The 22209-nt window shown below is 30.5% G+C and overlaps 2 protein-coding genes and 1 long non-coding RNA gene across 3 annotated transcripts; 1 reads left to right on the top strand and 2 right to left on the bottom strand.

Moving 5' to 3' along the window:
• The first annotated feature begins 178 nt into the window (after positions 1-178).
• Positions 179-2937, top strand: LOC114174511 (stress response protein nst1). Its single transcript, XM_028059350.1, has 3 exons — positions 179-402; positions 2087-2196; positions 2351-2937. Exons 1-3 carry the CDS (start codon positions 258-260, stop codon positions 2654-2656), a joined length of 561 nt encoding a protein of 186 aa, XP_027915151.1. The 5' UTR covers positions 179-257; the 3' UTR covers positions 2657-2937.
• Positions 2938-12462: 9525 nt separating this feature from the next.
• On the bottom strand, positions 12463-13114 carry LOC114162258. The gene is made up of 2 exons (XR_003599174.1): positions 12885-13114; positions 12463-12809 (listed from the first exon to the last, which is right to left on the bottom strand). It is a non-coding gene; the product is annotated as an uncharacterized LOC114162258 (long non-coding RNA).
• A 5308-nt stretch (positions 13115-18422) lies between these two features.
• LOC114177743 (protein TRANSPORT INHIBITOR RESPONSE 1-like) lies at positions 18423-22209 on the bottom strand. Its single transcript, XM_028063250.1, has 3 exons — positions 21508-22209; positions 19739-20231; positions 18423-19635 (listed from the first exon to the last, which is right to left on the bottom strand). The coding sequence occupies exons 1-3, from the start codon at positions 21975-21977 to the stop codon at positions 18838-18840; spliced, it is 1761 nt and encodes a 586-aa protein (XP_027919051.1). The 5' UTR covers positions 21978-22209; the 3' UTR covers positions 18423-18837.

Raw genomic sequence — 22209 nt, 5'->3', positions numbered from 1 at the left:
ATTTTAATTAAATGGTCAAAGGGTAGTTTAGAAATTTAAAATTTGATTGGGGGTGTAGAAAAAATTGTGGAGTTGCAGGAAGACAGACCATTATTTTAGGGGGCTCTTATTTTATTGGGCCCAGCCCATATATTTTTTGGGCCAGAAGTAAAGTCCACAAAGAAAACTTCTTCTCTCCGTTCTGCAAATTGTTAGGGCTGGCTATTTAGTCATTGTTGTTCCCCCAATCTGTTCTGAAGAACCTCCACCTTCCTACGATGAAGAAGAATGAGGAACGCAGTGATAATCGCAAGAAGCACTCGATGAAGAGGAACATTTCGAGGTTGGGCGGAAGTGGCCTTTCGCTCGAAGCTTTCGCCAATGCAAAGTCCAAGAACAAGCAATATAATCCAGCTCTCATAAGTACGTTACTTTCTCGATTTTATTACCTCAACTTCTTCCTCATACTTTCAATTCTTGCATCGTTTTATGTGTGTACTAGAATAGCTGTAAATTTTCAGGAATATTCTGCTCTTAGCAGAACGAATTAGAAAAAAAGGAATCAAATGTATCCGTCAATTCCTAGTCTCTGTTGCGTTTAAGTTATTATAAACCCCTTTTTTCCCTGTGGCTGGAATTGTGAGTGATTGGGTGCATTTGTATGATGTAGTGGATGCCGTTATAGGGAAGGTTAGATAACAATTGAAATATGTTATAAATCATTTACACATGTATATAAAAAATGAATTGTACGTAATAAAAACAACTGTAGATCAAATTTGGCATTGTATTCAATCAATTCAATTGGCTGGTACTTGTAAAAAACGAAAAGAAGAGGCAAGACACAGGTAGCAACCACAAGAATGATACTAGCCCCAGTATAGGACGGAATTGAAATCTTGTATTTGAGAAATTTCACCATGCCATAATGGCGGCTATTTAAGAGTGCTGTCTGTTGGCAGTTTTTGTTAACGTCACCAAATATTATGGGTTTTTTCTTGTTGGAAATGTCAAAGGTTGTTAATCAAAGGTCCCAACATATTTTATGTTGAATGAAATAAAGTGGATGTGAATTGAGATTGAATAATAATGTTACCATTAATTCTTTGGATATTTTTATAATGAATTGGAAAGATATGGTAGTTTTATTTCATATCCCAGATCAGAGCAAAAATATGAGTGTTAGATGGAATGTGATGAAATACACTCCTTTGAGGTCCAGTTCCATCCTATTTTAAACAATGTGATGAAATTGATTTTATCTCTGCTCTCTATTGCCAGGATATGTATGTCTCTAATTGTGCGCTTATATAAATTATTTCATTTGTAACTAAAATTTTGCAATACCTACAATCTTGCTATTGTGGTTTTGGGGTCGGCTGTTCCATGCCTCTATCTGGTATTGCCAACTATGATATTGTTCTTACCCGTCGTAGTCTCTTCCCTGATACTCTCTCTACTCTTCCTTTTACCGGAAACAGATGCAAGAGAGAAAAGAGAGAGAGGGGTTGAGAAATTTGCTTTCCATCGTTTTTGTTGGGCTGGACCACAATTACAGCAACTTTCCATCACACTTAAACATTTCCATACTATTTGCTCCATAAGAATTTTTGTGCTAAGATCTCTAAAGACATAGCAAGTGTCAATTTTTTTTTTTGGCACGTCTGCCTGTGAATGATTGTGGGGAGCTGGGGAAAGGTTCAAATACAACGTGCAAATAACAGTGGTAATTTAGGTAAATAGCTTTTCCCACAAGGGGTTTGTCCGAAATCCTGTGGAGCTAGTACGAATTGTTTTGTTTATTAAATTGAACATTTTGGTGATGATCAAACCTTAAAGTCTTGTCACAATTTTTTCAGATTATGTGATTCATAAAACATATGAAAGTTATTTCTTCTGTATTTTCCGATAATAATGTGTTCTGAAATTTTCCGTTCTATGTGGTCTTTAAGACATGTTCCAGTCTCTTACCTTCGCTTGAATTCTTATTATATCCTCTATCATACAGAATTATGAATTGAGTTGAGAATGTTGAGTATTACCATATCTAACTTCCTTCGTGATGACCATTACAGTCTTCTAACAGTTGTTGTCTCTTTGTTGTCAGAGAAGCAAAGGGAGTTCTATAAAAATGCTAAGAATGTGAATAAGTTTAAGAAGTTGGTAAAGCAGCAAAACCAGCATAATGGTCGTTCCTTGGCTCAGGAACATGACAAGGTCTGATATCTCATTAGCTGTTTGCTTTTGAGGTTATTAACATGATTGCGAAATCTTGAGGCATACTGTGGCTTAATTTCATGAATTACTACTCTTCAGTGTGTGTATATTTTTTTGGTGTGCATATCCATTTAGTTTTTGTTTGCTGTTACAGAGTGTAAATGAAACTGACGAGTACAAGGACAAGAGTGAGAGGAGGATGAGGAAGAACAGTGCTTTTAGTTTGGAAGAACTGTACAGAAAGCAGCATGAAGAGAAAGAGAAAGAAAGAATAGAGAGAGAGGCAGTGCTGAGGGTAAGGAGGGAAGAGAGAGAACAAGCTGAAACTCGGAGAAAGGCTATGCGGGAAAAAATGCTTAAGAAGACCCGAAGAGGGCAACCTGTTATGAAATACAGAATTGAGCATCTTTTGGAGACTATTCAAGGTTCAACTAAAAATGCAGCTGGCAGTAAATCATAAGTAGTGGAACGAATGTTGGAGAACATCTTCTGTTAAATTTTACCAGCATCGTAATGTTTTTGGTCGAAAGAACACGACTGAGGAACGACGCACTACATTTATTATGATTATAGTATATTATATTGGTCACTATACTGTTGATCACAATTTTGTGGCAGACTAAATCTCCTGCTTTTCATTTATGTCGTGTCGTGGTTGTATCAAAGGTTGTAATCAAAATTCATTCTTGTAATTGCTCTGTAGAAACAATGATAATCGATGCTCCTTTTTCTTCCCTTGCATACTTCGTCCCCCTTATGTCATTAACCAATTACTCATGTATCTTTCTTTCTGTCTTATTCTCTTCTTTATCTCAATCTCAGAACGGTTTTCGTTTGAACATGTGTACGTACCACAATTGACGATGACAGGTTTACAATGTTGTTTGAGGAAAATAATTAGTAAGAACACCAATATTGCAGTGTTTTTTTGACATATTAGACAAAAATTTCAAACTCTAATCATAAAAGAACATAATTAGTGAAAGAGAATTTCTTCCTGGACTCATATTTTCTAACTGCACACCCATAAGCAAAGTGAAAAGGTCAGATTTGACATCTGCTTCAGTTTTCAAAGTAGTATCCAACACTCCTAAAATATCATGAATATCCAATAGTTGAGGCATGCCTCCAAATTGCAATGACAGTTTTTATTATCAAAATGTATGTATCAAGTTAAGTTGACACACTGATCAATTGTTCTTCTCTAACGTAAATGAAGTCGGAAATGCAAAATAACAACAACAAATTAAATTTGTATAGCAGAAATATTATTGATGTTCATCTTCTATCATTGTGCAGGTTTCCTAATATAAGATCATTTCAAGAAACAAAATGGTTTTAAAAAGGTATTCCACTAAGAATGCAGGTAGGCAACTCTAGGAAGTTTCAGTGGTATTCATGCCGAAATGAGTGTCTAATGTTACAACTAATTCTTTCAGGTAATTCAAAAGAAAAAATATTATAATAATTAACTATCTAATAAATTTGTCTCTATTTCTCATATGTTTTTTTTTTCATTAGAATTTTTTGTTAAAAACTTTAGATACAATAATTTGATTGTCATTCTGCATTCTTAATTAACAATAATAAATCATATAGAAAATTTTTAAAAATTTTTGCCTTAGTAGTAGTATCTAAAGCAATAATATTTGGTTTCATGATAGATGACAAAACAATAGTTTATTTAGCATATTTCAGGATACTACACCTCTAACCAAAGTAAAACAAATAGTTTTGTGTCAATCAAAATCAAAAATCCAATTTGCATCCCTATAACCTTAAATAAGAGTAGAAAATTTTGTATAATGAATTTCATATAATTAATGTTTCTTTCAATATTGTCAACAAAATTCACATAATAAATGTCATAACTAGAAACATCACAAATAATATTATGACTAGAAGACAAAACTTTGTAAGAGGTATCACAAACAGTTTTAATGAATTTATCCTTAAAAAAAAAACATCTTTATATTTCATAATAATATTATGGTAAGAAATTTTATTAATTTGAGAATAAATAATCTAGAATGCATTAGTGTAATGTAAGTGTAATAGAAAGAAATATAATCAAATATTTAATTTCTAGATTCACATTTAGATGTATATTAACTTTTGCAAGATAGCCACACTTTCTTGTTGGAAATGCCAAAGGTTGTTAATCAAAGGAACCAACATAGTCTGTATTAAATGAAGTAAAATGGATGTGAATTGAAATTGAATAATAATGTTACCACTATTCTTTGGATATTCTTATAATGAATTGGAAAGATCTCTAAACACATAGCAAACGTTTTAAATGTAATTGATTGAACATTTTGGTGATGATCAAACCTTAAATTCTTGTCACAATTTTTACAGATTATGAGATTCATAAAACATATGAAAGTTATAGCGCCATGCGTCTTAACTTTTCTATATAAACCCCAAGTTATAGCACAAAGAAAAACATGACATTGCTGAAGATGAGTAAGAAAAAATGATGCTGCTGTGGTTTACGATGATATGCATTGTTCTGCTGGTGCTTCCACCTCAAGGTTTACTTCTTTAATCACTTTATATTTTTAAACTTAATTCAAACTTATATGATTTAGGTATTGGTTTTATAGGTTATGCACAAAATTGTCCACCTTCTGCACGAGTGTTTAAAGATGCATTGATCATGAAGACCCTCTTAGCTGTCATATTTGTGACCATCATATTATGACCCCTTTATGTGGTGGTAATGGTTAAATATATATATTATATAATGTATATGTGGAAAGTGAAAACAATAAATAAACAAAGTACTATGGTGGTTGAAAATATTTATAATTTCTGTGTCTATGTGATGTTTTGGGGTGTATTGAATATCATGTGAGTTATTTAAAATATTACTATGGTTCAATTGTAATTTAATAAAATATAAAGATCTATTGGTTATTATGGGAAGTCATAATAAAATAAAATAAATCTCAGCACAACTCGATGGACGTTGGCTTATAAAAGGATATTAGAGTTCTGTTTCTGGTCATAAGGTTATCTGATCATAAGGTTCTCTCATAATAAGCCATCAAGAAAGAGAGTATGAGAGGAGTAACAGAGATAGATTGGAAAAAAAAAGTTGAAAAACAGAGATTGAAGAACGCATTATTATTATATCTTTCATGGATCAAGGTTAGTATCCTATTGTGATTTATATTATGTTTATGTACATGAATGTGCGTTTATGTGCGTAAATGTGTGATTATGTGCATGAAGATGTGAGAACCATAAAGCTTAAGATTCTATAGTAGTTTTCTATAATAAATTAGTAAGTAGTATCGCATGGAAACTACCAAATTAATTTACATGTGGTATCAAAGCAAGTGTTATTAGATTTATGATTCTCTAATTATGATATTTTTTTCCAAATTGTGTTATCCTGAATATTATGAACCCTAATTATGAATTTAGAAATTTTATGAAAGTATTAATTTTAATTATGAATTTAGGAATTTTATGCTATAATAAACCCTAATTATGATTTAGGGATTTTATGATATTATAAACCCTAATTATGTTTTAGGAATTTTTGTTGAAATTAAGATAAACTCTAATTATGGATTTAGGGATTTTGAAATTTATATTTTTCCCAATTGTATGAACCCTAATTATAAGTTTTAGGTATATATTGTTAATTGAAGAATTACACTGTTATTTTTCTTCAATGTTTTTCTTTTATGCTTTAATTGCACTGTTATGATGATGAAAGTATTTCTTGGTTACTTGTTTGTCTTTAATACAATCTACACACACATTCCTATCAGTATAATTTAAATTCGGAAGGATTTCATTCTTTAGTAATCTATGTATTCTTTCTTCATCATCATGTCATTGAATTCAATTAAAGCATAAAAGAAAAACATTGAAGAGATATAACAGTGCAGTTCTTCAATTAACAATATATCTCTAAAACTTATAATTAGGGTTCATACAATTGGGAAAAATATAAATTGCAAAATTCCTAAATCCATAATTAGGGTTTATCTTAATTTCAACAAAAATCCCTAAAAACATAATTAGGGTTTATAATATCATAAAATCCCTAAATCATAATTAGGGTTTATTATAGCATAAAATTCCTAAATTCATAATTAGAATTAATACTTTCATAAAATCCCTAAATTCATAATTAGGGTTCATAATAATTTCAAAATGAAAAAAAACATCATAATTAGAGAATCATAAATCTAATAACACTTACTCTGATACTACATGTAAATTAATTTAGTAGTTTCCATGCAATACTACTTCATTATAGAGAACTACTATTGGATCTTAAGATTCATGATTCTCACATCTTCATGCACATAATCACACATTTACGCACATAAACGCACATTCATGTACATAAACATAATAACATATTAACCTTGATCCATAAGAGATCCAATAATAATACGTTCTTCAATCTCTATTCTTCAACCTTTTTTTTTATCTATCTCTTTGTCTCTCACACTCTCTTTCTTGATGGCTTATTATGAGAGAACCTTATGACCAGAGACAAAACCCTAATATCCTTTTATAGGCCAACGTGAATCGAGTTGTGCTGAGATTTATTTTATTTTATTATGACTTCCCATAATAATCAATAGGTCTTTATATTTTATTAAATCACAATTGGGTCATCATAATATTTCAAATAAGTCACATAATAAAATTAATTCGTCAATTAATTCTAACAGAATATTCAATACACCCCCAAAACATTACAGGGACACAGAAATTAAAAATATTTTCAACCATCATAGTACTTTGTTTATTTATTTTTTTCACTTTCCACGTATACATTATAATATATATATATATATATATATATATATATATATATATATATATATTTAACCATTATCAGCCACATAAAGGGGTCATAAAATGATGGTCACAAATATGACAGCTAAGAGGGTCTTCATGATCAATGCATCTTTAAACACTCGTGCAGAAGGTGGATAATTTTGTGCATAACCTATAAAACCAATACCTAAATCATATAAGTTTGAATTAAGTTTAAAAATGTAAAGTGATTAAAGAAGTAAACCTTGAGGTGGAAGCACCAGCAGAACAATGCATATCATCGTAAAGTTGATACATCTTTTAAGTATTTTAGTCTTTTACCAATACTACATTGATTAACTCCCTCGTTAGAATTTGTGTATTGTTGTGTTTTCTTCTATATCATTATCACATATTGTATTTTCTGTTCTTATCATATTTTGTTTTTTTGTTTGTTTCCATCTCACTCAGTATTTATTTTCTAGCATCTGTGTGTTTAAATAATTTTTTCTAGAGTTTTATTTTATGCAAATCCATATTATTTATTTTCTTTTGTTTTTCTGAGTTTTTTATTGTTTTTTTGTTCTATGTGTTTGCAAGTATTTTTTTTAATTGAATCAGAACATCGAAACACATTTATTTCAAAACTAAATCAAATTAAGAAAATAGAAAAAAAAAATTAATTAGAAATATTTGTAAAGGTTATAAATATACTTATCTTTTATATTGAACAATAATTTATTATTGGGACAAGCACTACGAAAAACATTGGGTAACTTATATAGATTAAATTTACGATTCTCTATAGTTAAAAACCGCTAATAAAGATATTTGTGACGATAAAAAAACGTGACATTTTGTATGTCAAAAACTCATTGTGACAATATTTTATTAAACACGGCTATTTTTGCTACAAAATCAAATACATTTTATTCCACTTAATACTTTTTTTAGCAATTATAATCTCACGAAAAAAAATTTATTATCAATTTGTTTGTTTTTAACACCTATTCAACAATTTTTTCTCCAACAATATAAAATATTTTAAAATTTTCACTAGCCATTTTCTTCTATTTTGAAAATATTTAAACATTTTCACTATTATTTTTGTTGATTAAATTTATTCTTTATTAGTCTTTCCAATTTAGTTGCAGTCATAATTATGTAAGAATTAAATTGAAGTAAAACCTTCACTCCTAAGAATAAGAACATCTTTAACAGTAATTGGAATAAGTGTCATGATCTCTAGTCTAAAATTTTAAATGAATTTATGGTAATTGAAGAAAGGTTCATTGTAACATATAAATGACCATACAAGCATATTATATAAATGGTTTCAAAACACTCAAAATCAATTTTTAAAATTAATTGAAAATGACAAATTCACATTAAAATAAAAGTGATTCCTTATAGTTTATTCATTAACCAAAATCAATTTTCTCACATTAAATATCAAGTCGAATCAATTCTTCAGAATGTTTCCAAATAAATTAATAACAATTAAAGATAGAATTGTTGATAAAAAAAAATCAATATCATAATTACCCTTAGTATTTAAGTTCACATCTCACTGTACTAGACTTAAGAGATATTGAGAGAAAGATCCTTAGTATACTAAACTGTAGAGAAGACAGCAAAAGACATATTCTGCAACAAAAATCTTATGATTAACTGTAAATAAAATTCATCCTCAGGCATAATTAATGCGTATTGAATTTTAAGTACATGAGTTTTGTCTTTAAAATTATAGTTTCTCACACTTTTTCTTTCTTTTTTTTTAACTCTCTTTCTTTATAAAATATTTTATTTCTTTTTGGGGTTTTAAAATGGGTCAATCTGACCTGTTTAGATCTATCTTATTTCTGGTCTATTCAAATCGGATTAAATTAAACCAATTCGATATTTTAAAATGGGTTGAGAAGGTGAACATGTCCCACTAAAGGACTGATTGATAGATTGACCGGTCTTTTTTTTTTTTTTGCATTGGCATATTTTCCATCTTTACACTAAAAAGAAAAAAAAAAGTGCATTCATTTCACAGAATAAATTATTTATATATGAAAGTGACTCGGTCACTAAATTGTTGGGTTTTATTTGATAAAAGATTGTTTAAATTTTGTTTGAATTGGATACTCTTGTTGATATTGATAAAAAATTAGATTATGCATGTGAATTATATTATTTCTGTAATTTGAGTTTGTAATACTTATTATGATTTATGAAATTGACATGAGCTTGTACAAATATACATTGGGTTAAGGAGAAAGGATTGATTTGAAATTAATAAAGAATAATCCTTGAACAAATTACGGGTTGGAGTAATCATATGAATTAAGAGGTGATAAGATGTAGTATGCATGAAACCAAGAACTATAAATATTCAATGATTGTTAGGTGTCATTTACGCAGCAAATGTGGTAGTTTTTTATCAAAATAGTGCATTTTTATACATAAATTATCAAAATGGGTAAATTTCAAATAAATTATACAATTTGAAGTATGTCTAGTAGCGGATCTTTGAAGTGATCAAAAGGAAGTCATGACCCTCCAATTTTTTTATATCTTTATAATTTTCATATTACTTAAATATTTTTTTTAAAAAATTTAATATTTTTAATATATTTTATATATTTTTATTTTTTATATATCCCTATCTATATAAAGGAAAAGTTATTTTTTTATTTTTCATATCTATTTTTTCATTTTATCTCTTAAATATATTTTAAAATAAAAATAATTATTTTATTTATATTATCTTTTAAGTAATCATTTATTTAATTTAACCATTTTTTTATTTATTTTTAATTTAGTCATTGCAAATGAAATATAATTATAGTAAAATTATAAAATTATTTTATTTCATTTTATAATTATAATAATAACAATAATTATTATTTTATTATTTTTTATTATCAAAAAAAAAGTAAATATAATATTTTTACTGGTTTGTGTAAAAATTTGGAAATGACTCTTTTCATTCATTTTCTCGCTCAAAAATATTAAGTTGGTCCTTCAGTTATTTTTAGTCTCAATTTGGTCTCTTTTTTTAAAAATAATGCAATTTAATCATTTTTCGTTAAATTTCTTGAATCATATTAAGATTTTTTCATTAAAATTGAAGTTAAGGATAGTTTGCTTTATTTGTGTAATTGACATAATTCTAATGTCAATTTTGATAAAAAAATCCTGCCCCGCGTTTCAAGAAATTTAACAAAATGATCAAATTGTATCAAATTTTAAAAAATCAATACCAAATTGAAACTATAAAAAATTAGAAGATCAACTTGACATTTTAGATGAAAAAATAACAAAAAATTAATTCAATTAAAATTTTAGTACCTAAAATATTGATCGAATATCCACCTGTGAATATGTCGTATTCAAATCATGCAACCTCAACTTTTATTTTACAATGAGTTCAGAAGAAGGCTTTGAACTTCAATTTTGAAAATCAACGGTTGTGTTCAGAAATTAAACTCTCATCACTAAAGTTGTGAGTTTTCCACACGATTTTCAACTCTCTTTTTTTAAGTGAAATTTGCCACATGTATAGTAGTGAGGTAGTTAATTAGTGACCCATTATACAAAAATATCTCAGAAACTATCAAAAAAATAAAATAATTGTTGGAAAATATCAAAGGCAGTGCGAGCTTAAAATCATAACAGAATGCTTGAACATGTGCACTTTTTCCGGTTTTGGCAGCTTTTGAATTTATTAATTCCAATTCATAAAGATCATGATAAAGCAATAAATTTTACTTGCCAAATAAATAATTGTTTCCTAAACTATATATTATATTGATTTTAAAATGAACTTATAATTATTCATTAAACTAACAAACAATATGTTGAATTATTTTAGTTTTTCTTTTATCCACATACCATAATAAACAATTTCTAACTAGATACTAAAATATTTTAGTATAAAAATATACAAGGTAGTCCTGTATTCTTTAAAATAAATAGTTGTTATTTAACAAAAGAAATATTATTTCTTAAGCAAATTTTATTGTTCTATTAAACACTTTCTATTCTCAAAGTACCGTAAAAGAAAAGAAAAAACAAAAAAAACACAGCAACTTTAAAAGAAGATTTCTGCAATGGAAATAGCTGAAAACACGAGTTCGGTATCAAAAATTAAATTAATAATCGTATCTCGAGGTTATAATTTTAGTTGTCCATCTAAAAGATTCTATTGCAAAGACTTTTAATTTCGAAAAAAGAAATTGAGAATTGTGACAACTTTACTTCCCGCACACGATCTATATTTTCAAAATTAAAATTCAAAATCTTATTCTAAGTTTACCACTTCTATAAAATAGTAGTTGAAGTATATACCAAATTATGTAATTTATTTAAATTTGTTTGTTTTTGTAATTTATGCATAAAAATACACTATTTAGCTAAAGAAAATCTTAATGTCATATCATTTATTGTTATCTTCAAATGGTGTTAGCATCTGTTCAACACGATGGACCTAATAAAGACAAAACCAATAAATGAAAAAAGAAAATTGGGTGTGTAAAAGTGTCTTTCTTGATTTTTTTTCTTTTACATAATATGATGTCTTGTGGTATATTTTATGATAGAATAATATTTTGACCTATAATTTAATATGCAGAACAAGTTAATTATTTCGTTTTATCATTAATATTTGGTGAAGGAAAAATATTATTTAAATACATGCATACCTTGATCACAATTCAAGTGAATAATTGACATTATAATTTAAAAATTCTCATTTATCCACCTAAATTTAAATTTTGAAAATGATCTTTGTTTTGTTATTAACAAGATTACAAATGAATAATTATATATATATATATATATATATATATATATATATATATATATATATTATTTTTGCTACTATAAAAACATGGTGAAAATAGTATGTATCTTAAAATTGGCTTTAATTTGTCTTCTAATAGTTACTTTCTAAGTATTTAATACTTATGTATATTTTATGTTTTACGATGACAATAAATAAATAAAAGTTAAAATTAATTATTTTACAAATTTGATAGTTATCTTGTATATTAAATATGTAAAAGTTATTTATTTTTGTATACTAAAATAAAATATTTTACTAATTATTCTTAAAATGTGTAATATTATTAGTCGTTACTTTATTTAAATATGAATTATTTATTTTTACTAATTCAATTAGTACATTTAATTAAAAAATATGTAAATATTAATTAGTATAATAATAATATTAAAATATGAATATTTAATTTCATTAAAAGTAGTTATATATTTTTTTTATAATCCCGTAGAAACACTAGTTATGGAAAGAGTCAATGCTTATCATCATAGGAATGCAGTTGAAACCTCTAATCTGCTCCAATTCATGAAAATACCTTCCAATTCATAGCATCTGATTCTTCTCACAGTTCACCAATTCCAACATCTTAACCATTTTTACTTGTCCGTTAAAGTTATGCGAGAAAGAAAAATTGGGCGTTCGGGTGATCAAAAACACCGTTTCTTTTATTGATTTCAATTGTATATACAGAGTATCTATTCAGCCATGAGAGGCAGAGAAGAAGAATATGGGACATACATCTTGAGAAAAAAGTGAGAAAAAGAGGAAGAAAAATGAAAATTGACCTAATAATGGAAGCAAAGAATGAATAAGAAAAGTTGAGATAGAAAGATCAAACATAGCGATACACTACAACCTGCCTCTTAGGGTTGGAGCAGATAACTATGAGAGTGAGAGCAATCACCAGCGCCATCAGAAGACCCATGAGGTCGATGCAAAACTCCGTGCAAGCCATTATTGCTATGTTTCTTCTTCTTCTTCCTTTTAACAACTGCAAAAGTAATCAAAACCAAAACAAATTCATATATGGCCACGCAATTCCACTTATTTAACTATAATTTATGACCTTTCTCGTGGCGGGCCATGGCGTGGTGGTTAGTTGAGTTGCACCAACATTGACCCAATGAAGGGGCATGCATCAGGTCTTCGTCTCTCACTATTTTCTATTAAATTCTTTTTCAAAGTGGAAAAATTAAACACCCATTTTCTAGTTTCAATTTTCAATTTTCAATCAAGAAGATTCAAGATCATTCTAGAAAACGTGCCCTAAAAATTAAAATTATCATTTTATAACTCCTGGATTACACTAATCCCCATCCCAAACTTGTCACTAAACTTATTCACAGGTAGCATAAATTAAGAAGTCAATTGTTCAACATCTTTCAAATTGTGAGGTCTAAAAAGCACGGATGTGGGATCCATCTATATTAAAACAATTCAAAATCAAATAATTCAATGTATTTGGTCTTTGTTGTACTTTGGAGGCTGAAGAAAAAAAAAAGAGAAAAACTCTTTTAGGAAACGAAATTAGCTTATTCTAAATTCTAAATTCTAAATTCTAAATTCAACTACGTACTACAGATTCTTTTCCTCAACTTATTATATATTTATCTTATGTACTAGTTTTGTTCTCATTAGCTGGGCCTAACCTATAGTTGATGACTTTACCACCCATTGGACACAAGTGTCTGGTTAGGTTCCAGAAAAGTTTGATTTAGCTACCCTATTTTTCTTACAAACAAAAGATAATATATAAAATTATTATATTCTTTATTTTTCATCGTCAAATACAAGTGTCTTTACTTAATCTTTTAAATTCATCTTGGACCCTATTCAACCAAAATTGAAGAAACAAAGGGCTGATCACCAAGCTTTGATAAAATGGACAAGAGATTGAATAAGTACTCATTGTCGAATTGTATTATATTTATAGGTAATTTTGAAGCTGAAATGATAGGTATTGTCTTATTATACACGACAACAAAAATAAATTTTAGTGAGAAAAATTTAGTGACAAATATAAATTTTGTCACTTTTTATATATTATATGTGACTAAATTTTTATTTGTCACAAATATTAATCATAATAATGATAAAATAAAAAAATATCACAAGAACTATATTAAAAAAATTATTAAATAAAATTATTATTAATATATAAATTTTTAAATATTAATAACTCGGTTTTTTTTATTAGTGATAAACTATTAATTATTACAATACTGAAATATTTGTTTCATTAATAATAATAATAATAATAATAATATATAACAAATTTATTTTCTATGTTTAAAATAATATATATATATATATATATATATATAAAAAATATTAAATTCCTATTTGTTCAGATCTAAGTACCATATCTTTATTTTATAAGTAGATATTATTTTCATTTTGTCACAACGTGGTTAATACAATAATAAATATAAATTTTGTCACCATTTATATATAATTTATAATTATCTTTTAATTTTTCACAAAAAATTTATTAAAAATGACAAAATATATATGTCACAAATAACTGTTCATTAACCTAAAATGTCGAATGATAAAATTGTTTTTCTTTTAATAAGAATATAATTAATAATAAAATTATTAAATATTTATAAATTTATAATTACCATATAGTATTAATTATTAATGTAATTATAAATATTATAAAAAATAAATTCTTTTTTTACAATATAATTAATTGTGTTAGAGATAAAATTTGTCTTTATTTATATATGTAACCGTTTTTTAAAAATTTTATTAAAAACAATAAAATATCATAGTTATTATGACAAAATTATTTTTTGTATAAAAATATAATATTAACTTTTATTATATTATCTGTAACTGTTAAAAAAAATTGTTTTATTTTAAATTTAAACTCTAGTTCTTTTATTTAAAAATTAGTTCTATTTCCACTACGCCACTTTATATTCATAAAATTAATTTCACTAATACGTTAAATTATCTATTTGTACATACTTTTATAATATGATACTAATAAATAATATATCCATTTTAAATTTAAATTCAACATATTAAATTTGAAATATCTAAATTATATAGTATGTCTAAATTTAACATATTTTTTTAATTTTAATTTTTTAAAAATTTGAAGTTTACATATTCAACCATTTATAAGGATAAGATTTTTTATCGAAAAGATAGTACATTATCATGTAAAGGGTCTCAATTTGATTTTTTTTTATCATTTGAAAGATGGATTAGATCATTTCCAAGGAGATGATCTTTATTTACGAAGATTTGTTGACAAATACTAGAGTTATCAAAATGAGTTGAAACCCGCGAGCCAATCCGGCTCACCACGGGTTCGGGCCGGGTTGGGTTAATTTTTTTTTACAAATTTCAATACGGGTTGATTTTTTCTAGAACCCTGCTCACCCGGGTTGAACCCGTGATGGACCAAATTGGCTCATCAACTTGCAAATAAAGGGTCATATAAGTATTTTATGTTAAGTTGGGCTTTATTTTTGAGTCATGTTAGATATTTTTTTAGCTCACACATAAATAATTTGTATTTTTTTAATTTTAGTTTGTATTTGGATTATATTAAAGTTTATTTAGATTTTAATTAGAATTATAATCTAATTTTGACTCAAAAAAATAATAAAGAAATTGTATTTTTTTAATTAAGTGAGCCCGTGAGCCAAACCGTTTAACCCACCAACCCGCGGTGGGCCAGGTCGGGTTGGATTTTTTTTGGCTCGCTAATGAGTGAGCCGGGTTGGGTTGGCTCACTAAGTGATCAATCTGTGGTCAATCGAGTCAGATCGGGCCGAGTTACCCTTTTTAACAGCTCTAACAAATACCAAGTAAATGTCTCGATTTGAAAAAATATATTTGGCCAATCTCATGGACAAAGTCTAGGTGCAAACGACCATTCCAACACAACAAACCTCGAATTAAATGAAACATAAAGAGATCAATTATTATTTCTTTAGAGAGGGTCTTGATACAAGCAAATCGATTACCATTCCCACACAAAGGGTGTTGTCAATGTAAATGGAACCAAATGAAATTAGTGACAATTCATATAAAGAGGGTCGTACATAAAGAAACCATATTTTTTTAAAGAATTTGAGTTTGGTATATAGGTCATTTCATATGAATGAAAATGAAAATGAATATATTATTTGGTGTTAGATAGAGAGATTTTCAATACCTATGTGAACTTTGAATTTGAATTTAAGATTATACATTAAAAAGGTAGACATCTTTTTTATTTGAATTGATACATGTTAATTTTGTCTTATAACTAACAAAAGGGAGAGAGAGAAAAATATAATTTTCTTTCATTTAACTTAGTTGACCCATAAAGTCAGAAGTAAGAAAATATAATAATATCGACTAGTGCAGTGAGTGGTAAACTGATTCACCAGTTTAATAAAAAATAATTGGTGCAAAAAATTTGAATACATAATATCTATACATTTTTATTTTATTCTAGAGACGTTAAGTTATAGGCAACTGAGAACACAATTGCATTACTTTTAAATATTAACAGCCATGAATCTAAGAGTATAAGAAGAAAAAATGTATTGTCAATGTAAATTTGTTAAGATTACTAAGTAGTAAAAAGTTCAATCATGTATAATATTTGTAAAATAATTATTATAAAATCTAACAAACATTACGATAATTTGTGATTGAATATCAATGTAAAGGATTTAGCTATTATTACATCAAAATTAACTTTATAAGAAATATTAACTAAAAAAGGCAGTTTATTTACGTTATTGAAAGAAAGTTTGTTTTCTGTTTATTATTATAACAAATGGTTAATTAATTATATATAACTTTGAATATAACATAATAATAAGGTAACATAATTGTATAGAATTGCTATGAATACTACGATACCAATAGTTACATAATATCTATTAGTTATAGAATTAAAGACGTGGGTTTTAATCTAATTTTAGAATGATCCTGCACCTCCATAATTTAATCTTGTTCTTCATATCCTTGAAAGATAAAGATAAATATGTCATTTCACAACTCTATAGAAGTGGAAATTGAAATATATGGAGGTGCAGGAGGAAGCTGTCCTAATTTTACTGTCACCCTCAAAACATGGGCTTAGCATTATGAACTGGGCTAAGAGGCCTTGCAGTGGTTTCCAAGCCCAAATCATGAAAAGTTACGGAGGCTGAAATTGGAATTATACAATGATAGAAGATCCATTTGAACGTTAAAATGAGAATGAAGGATATGGGTGAGTTAATAATAAGAGAATAAAAATGATGATGGTGATGAACATGAAACGTGCGGCCATCATTAAGTAATGAAACCTGGTCTCTCTACTACTCACACCTTCGCCCTTTTCTTTTTCTCTGCTTTTTCTTTATTTGATTGGATAACTGTGGTGGGGACCAAACTCTCCCTGCATCATAATCTTCTTGTCTTGCCTACTTCTCCTCCCCACCACACTTTTTCTCTGTTCACTTCTTTTCTTCTTTTTGCTGATTTTCAGTTTCTTTTTCTGTAAAACAAAAGTTGTTCACAATCACATCCTCTTCTACCAAATTTAATCGATGTGTTCTTTGGAACGGATCTGTTTTGTTAGATGGTGTGAGTTTAGGGTTTAAGAAAAGAGAAGTTGAACGAAGAAGAAAAAGCAAGGGACACCATCCAATGTGACCGAATCTATCACGTGGCTCGCCAGTCGAGGATCTCTTCCTCTCTTTCCCCGATAAACATTGAATGAAAAAGCAGATGTCACCACACCTGAGGGCATTTTTACCACCCTAGCCTTTTTCCTATTTCTTTTGCTTTTTCAAATGCCACTGCCACAAAATTTGGGCCATTCACTAATTTCCCTGCCAAAGCCACCTGAAACCTGATTCTTCTCCTCCGCAAGCAAAACTTTTAAAACCTTACTCACTCAATCCTCTTCCCAGGGGAGAGAGGGCACCATTTGCAGGCTTTTACACACTGCTTGGATTCCGATTTAGCAAGCTGTTGAAAGCAACACATTGTCATAATCCGGCAATAAAATGTGCCAAGTTTACATCTCCACTTTTTTCAGCTAAAATGTGTACAAGGCGTACGAACTAGATACCTTACGATTCAGTAGCCTAAAAAAATACTATATGTAAACTAAAAGCAATAACGCAAAATATTTAAACTAAACCTGACTCTTTTATGTATGATGATTCTATACTTTCGGTAATTTGTTGGGAATAAAACAGAAGCAACTAAAAGTACAGTGAAAAGTTATACATAGGTTTATAGGGACTATTAATAAAGCTGTTTCAACCGTTTAGCTTATCTACTTCAACAAGTTTGCCTTTCCTTTCTTCACATCTTTTTATAACATTTCATAGTTTTCTAATGTTTACACAGGGACACTTCACCAAATAATGAACTTAGTCCGCTAAGAACCAAGGATTTAGAGTTTCTATATGATCTACGATCAAAGTTCAATGCAATCAAATTAAGTACCTACCATTTTATGGGGCTACTGAAACCCTTTTAACTGTAGAACCATTTTTTGTTTCCCACGATGATCGATAGTTCATCCTGATTCTGTTCTTCAGCTTTAGACACAATGCATCAAAATTGCTAAGGGCGGCTAATAACGCGGGCATTAGAATACGAATATTATAAATTGAGAATGCTTAATTAAAAAGACAAATGTGTCCAACATCCTACTAAAGAAAGACAAAATTAACATACAAATAAATTGAAGGCCGCGAATATTATAGTATGATGAATAATATAACAATTAGTATCGAACGCACATACAACAACAGTTTCAGTCTATTTATTAATCGGTAAATGAGCATCTCGTAAGCTCAGCCAGTGTAAAATGAATGGCATTCGAGCTCAAGCCGTCGGCGTACTCTCTTTCACGTACCTAGCTCAAAGACGAGCCATAACTGCATCTATGTAAGCCAGGCAACAGTAAATTCACTAGAGATTGCATACTGAGCGTGTACCTGTCATTGTCAATTCCCCAAATCAAAGTGGCATTAGATTTCTCGGCTCAATCCAGAGCGTGATCACTCAAGCCTTAGCGAAGAATCATCTTCCATTGTCCACACAAAACCAGGCATGTCCAACCTTGGCCCGGCGATAGTCCTGTAAATATAAAGCTTCTCAACAGGACAATCATCCGGCCTAGAATCTGGAGGTCCTCTTTCATCAATGACTTCAACGTTGAGTCTGGGCATTTTCTGACCCAGTAGCTTACATGCTCCATAACTCACTGAGCAGGAGGACATCCAAAGGGATCGCATTGTCTCCAGCTTTGCAGCATTTGCCAAAAGCGCCTTGTCACCAAAGGGGCAGTCCCTGATCTCCAGCTTCCTAAGATTATCACATCCAGACAGCACATAATGAAGTCCCAGATCACTTTCTCCAGCAAAAGCCACAGATAGCATCTCCAGCTTCTTCCCGTAAGTCCCAATATACTCGAAAACACGATCTGTAAGAAGACCGGATAGGGATAGGCGTTGCAGATCCTTGCAATGTTCTACAATGGCTCCAAAACCAGAATCAAGTGGCTCAAGCGTAAGATAGTCGGGCGTTCTAGGCTCGATGATACAAAGCCGAAAACGAGTCATATTAGGCCTGTTCCGCGCAATTGTGTGCAGGGCTGCATTAGACATTTGACGACAAAAATATAGAACCGATTGGAGCCGGGGGCAACCCTCAGACACGGAGACAAGGCCCTTTTCTGTCAATGAAACATTTGGCTCTAAACCGAATGGGTCAGACGGAAACACCCTTAACTCCCTTAAATCCTTACAAGATGCAGCAAGGTTATAAAGACCAGCATCTTCTATGTAATCCAGAACCTGTAGCAATCACCTTAATCAGCACAAGAGTTTAATAGTATGACTCCGACCAATGAATCGGAGTCGTAACATAGACATGGGCAGGCAAACAAAATAGACATACCCACAAACGCAACAAATTTGGGCATTGACTGATAAGCTTAATAAGATCAGGGCTCTGAATAATAGCATAACTCAAGTTTAGTGATGTTAGCCTTGAGCAGATGGGGTAGACAGCTGGAAGGTACGATGGGAGCACGTCCCAAAAACCAGACAAAGTCTTCAACTGCTTGCACTCAGAAAATGCAGCTTCCAGATTTGAGAAGACCTCTGGTCGCATCTCAGTTGAGTAGACTCCAGTGCCTAACTCAACCAGCTGAGGACAACGACGAAGTAGGTTGGGTAGTCTATCAAGTGGCACAGCACGATTGAGGCGCAGGGTCCGCAGGTTGGGACACCTCCCAAGCAGACGCTCCAGTGCAGATAAACTCACCTCATTGCCTAAGCAAGAGATGTTCAGTGACACCAGTGACGTGTAGGAATCGGGAAAATGGCTTAGCCAGTGCCCACTAAGGTCATCCACTTCACTCTCCTGCAAGTCCAACTCCTTCAAATTCCTACAACGCATTAGCAGATAGAATTTATCAATGACAATATCAAGACACTACAGTTCAGAAAATAGCATCCTATGGGTTTCTAACCAAAGAATGTAGTACATTGAACCACACGGTCCACACAACAAAAATTTAACACATTGTTGTCAATGCCCCAATATTAGCATATCATTCTATTCATCAGAGGTGCGCCATGCATAAAGTAAAACCTTGGAAGAAGAGAGAAATAAACTTTTTCTCACATGGTTCACACAAACCCCTCTCATCCGGTATCAAGTTAAAAATGTTCCTCTAACCATGCAAGTTTCTCGATAATAAATTATTTGATAACCATTGTTACTAAGCAGCTTTTTTTATCTAGTCAACCAATCATAAAATTTCACGTCATACGTAAGTAATTGATTTTGATAATAATTAAATGTCCGTGAATCAAAAATTAAATTCTTGAATTGATAGCAGCAGAAAAAAAAATAGGGATACAAGTGAAATCAATATGCAGGAAAAATTAATGCTCCAAACTTTAATAATGTAAACAACCCAACACAGCGTACTCCCGTGGCTCGCGAGTGAGATTAACAGCAGGGGCTTACTATTACCATTACTATTATTATTTATTAATAGTTAGCAATAATAATAATAACAACAAAAACAAAGCATCTAATCTAATAGAATACTACAATAGTCATTTAAACCAAGACGTAACTAAAGGTAAACCCCAAAATCACATCACGGGTCAAATTATTAGACATCCAAATCAATGATACTCACGGTGTCAAAAATTTCAAACATTTTTTACAAATAGCCGGGACCATAAACGATATAACTAGCGCTCGAAAGGGAAGGAGAACAGATCTAACATACACCTGAGAAAACGAATAAAAATAACGACACGCCCTCGAATTCACAACGGTGTCCGTTCCAAAAACACATTAACCAAAAACTAAAAATACCATTGAACAAAATTTAAGTTAGAATATCAGCTCTTACAGCCCCAAGTCCAAGATGAGGTTAAAATTCAACATATTTAATGTTTCATTTTGAATGAGTCAAATCTGAGCCTGGAAATGACAAGAGAGCCCGCGTTCACATTAGCCATAGGACAAAAAACAAGCCTCAATAGCGAAGATCCGAACCAGAAGTTCTTCCGGCGAGAAGAGAACACGTTAGTTACAGCGACAACTATCTACTGGCTGCTTTCACTACCAATAATAATCCACAAAGACGAGCAATGTACCGTTTCACTCAGCTAAAAGCAAATGAGAAAAGGAAATAAAGAAACCTGCAGTTGGCAGCAATGGCGGCCAGTCCGTCAGTGGTGAAACCCTCGCAAGAAGTGAGAACCAGCACCTTGAAGTTTTTGAAGGACTTAGCGATGAGTTCCAAGCTCTCGTCGGTGATGACCATCCTCTTGAGTCTGATCTCTTCGAGGCAGGGCAAGGCGCAGGCCATGGCGGCGATCCAGGGACAGACGTAACCGCCCCAACCCTCGGGGACCAAATTGAAGTCCGCGAAGTGCGGCTTCCCCTTGAGCGCAATGGATCTCAACTCCGGGAACCGCTTGATCACCATCACAGGGCTCACCGCATAGCAGTTACCCACGAAAACCTTCCTCCTGCACCACCGCTCGATCTCGTACCACGACTTGCACACCAGCGAGATCGCGTTCCGGTCCCTCTGGCTCTCAATGAAGGAGAACACGTGCTCCAGCACCTCCTCCGGAAACGAGAACGTGTAGGCCATTCTCTGCATAGGGAAACACTAACAACAGGCAGCCAAACGGCGTCGTTTCCACGATGAGAAAGTAGCAGAAACGGCGAAGCGCTCGTACTGTTAGATCTGAGACGCCATTAACAAGAAGCGAGAGTAGTATGTGTAACGTGATGTGAGTGAGAGAAAGACGGAGAGAGAGAGAGAGAAAGAGAGAGGATAAGGAGTTTATGTTTATGCTGTGTGTGTATGTATGTGTGTGCCTGGTAAGGTT

Source organism: Vigna unguiculata, chromosome 1 (genome assembly GCF_004118075.2).
Source record: "Vigna unguiculata cultivar IT97K-499-35 chromosome 1, ASM411807v1, whole genome shotgun sequence".
NCBI lineage: Eukaryota > Viridiplantae > Streptophyta > Magnoliopsida > Fabales > Fabaceae > Vigna > Vigna unguiculata.
This window is presented reverse-complemented; position numbering and strand designations above follow the sequence as displayed.

What these genes read in the sequence shown, in the direction of transcription:
- LOC114177743 (XM_028063250.1), bottom strand. Translation starts at nt 21,977, where the DNA reads ATGCAGAGAATGGCCTACACGTTCTCGTTTCCGGAGGAGGTGCTGGAG. An exon ending in GCCATTGCTGCCAACTGCAG is followed by an intron (nt 20,232 to 21,507) that starts GTTTCTTTATTT and finishes AATGCGTTGTAG; the next exon opens with GAATTTGAAGGAGTTGGACT. An exon ending in CAAATTTGTTGCGTTTGTGG is followed by an intron (nt 19,636 to 19,738) that starts GTATGTCTATTT and finishes TGATTGCTACAG; the next exon opens with GTTCTGGATTACATAGAAGA.
- LOC114174511 (XM_028059350.1), top strand. Translation starts at nt 258, where the DNA reads ATGAAGAAGAATGAGGAACGCAGTGATAATCGCAAGAAGCACTCGATG. An exon ending in ATATAATCCAGCTCTCATAA is followed by an intron (nt 403 to 2,086) that starts GTACGTTACTTT and finishes CTTTGTTGTCAG; the next exon opens with AGAAGCAAAGGGAGTTCTAT. An exon ending in TGGCTCAGGAACATGACAAG is followed by an intron (nt 2,197 to 2,350) that starts GTCTGATATCTC and finishes TTGCTGTTACAG; the next exon opens with AGTGTAAATGAAACTGACGA.